This window comes from Arachis ipaensis, chromosome B02 (genome assembly GCF_000816755.2).
Source record: "Arachis ipaensis cultivar K30076 chromosome B02, Araip1.1, whole genome shotgun sequence".
In the NCBI taxonomy this organism is placed as follows: domain Eukaryota; kingdom Viridiplantae; phylum Streptophyta; class Magnoliopsida; order Fabales; family Fabaceae; genus Arachis; species Arachis ipaensis.
In genome coordinates this window covers 101,081,123-101,082,541 of record NC_029786.2, presented here as the reverse complement: position 1 = coordinate 101,082,541, position 1,419 = coordinate 101,081,123, and the positions used below count along the sequence as shown (strand labels likewise).

Sequence of the window (1,419 nt, the reverse complement as noted above, 5' to 3'; positions counted from 1 at the left end):
AAAAATAATTTTTATTATGGTGATTTAGAATTCAAAATATATTAGCTGACATTAATTAAAAAATTAACTTTCTAATTGAAATTAACAAAATAATATCTCTAACTTGCAATTATTTAATACCAATGAAGTTTTGGAGAAGTCCTCAAGTGATTGTGACCATGTTGTAATAACTGGGAGCTTCCTACCGGAAAAAAGTGCATCATTTTTATGGAGTGCTTCTTTGGCTATTTGTGGAGAAGAAATGACAATGGTGGTTATACTAGCCAACTTGAGAGTCATTATAGGTCCATAAGTTTTAGAAAGATGAGTGATTGCCTCAAGAGGGTTATTGGTGCCAAAAAGCTTCAAAATGTTCCCAATGATGGGGTAGGGGTGAGGACCCGGTGGAAGTGGAAGCTTGGAATAGTAAGTTTTAGAACTTTGGATCCCATTATAGAATGATGATATGAAAAGGAACAATGGAATTATTGCCGAAACAAAAGATATGATGAATAATATTATTAGTATTTCCATTTGGCTAGTTGGTTAGACTCCACACAGCTCGAACACTCACTTCAATATTTATATATACAATTTTACTAAGCTATAATCTCCGGACACTGATATAGATATAGAACATGACACGATACGACACAAAATATACAGACATACAAATTTTAAAATTTTATAAGATATAGAGACATGATATATATATATATAAAATATAAAATATTTTTAGATAAATTATAATAAATTATTTTTAATATTTTAGTAATATTAAAATATAAAATAATTTTTTAACCTTTTTTAATATCTTCTTTTAATTATATAAAAATATTTAAAATATTTTTATTTTAATGAATAATAATATATATTATTTTTAAACTTATTTCAAGAATACATATTAAGAATAAGTCTGAATACGCTGACACGTGATGGCATTTAGGTGTATCCAAATGTGTCCGAAGAATATTTTTTTATTTTTTATTATTAAGACACGGTTGGACACAGCAGACACACGTATCGGACGAGTGTCAATAAATTTTGTGTCCAAAATGTATTTGACACGCAAATACAGTAACTCAACGAAGTGTCCATACTTTATAGTTACTAAAGAACCAATATCTATCTGTGACGAATCAGAGCTATTCAAATTCTATCTATTGATGTATATAATAGAGCTCTATTTATTCTTGTGAAATATATATATATATATATATTAACTTGATTTGATCTATATACAATCTTATTTTTAATAATTTGATAGTTACTTATTAATTAAATTGTTCTTATTTCATATAAATATTAATTAGGGACTGAAGGTATCTATTCTCATTAAGAAAATTATTATACATAAAAAAATAAGAATGAATAACAAATTATATAGGTTTTACAATTTTTTTTAAATAAAATATGATTTTAAATTTATCCATTCTCTAT

The 1,419-nt window shown here is 25.7% G+C and overlaps 2 protein-coding genes across 2 annotated transcripts in view; one reads left to right on the top strand and one right to left on the bottom strand.

The window, feature by feature from the left end:
- LOC107627850 (cytochrome P450 76C2-like) overlaps positions 1-513 on the bottom strand; it is a 3,658-nt gene extending 3,145 nt beyond the window's left edge. Inside the window, exon 1 of the mRNA XM_016330668.1 lies at positions 121-513. Within this exon, the coding sequence (XP_016186154.1) occupies positions 121-513 (393 nt within the window). The remainder of the gene's footprint in view (positions 1-120) is intronic.
- The window catches only part of LOC107628551 (geraniol 8-hydroxylase-like), a 10,695-nt gene that overhangs the window by 6,599 nt on the left and 2,677 nt on the right, over positions 1-1,419 (top strand). The window lies entirely within an intron of this gene.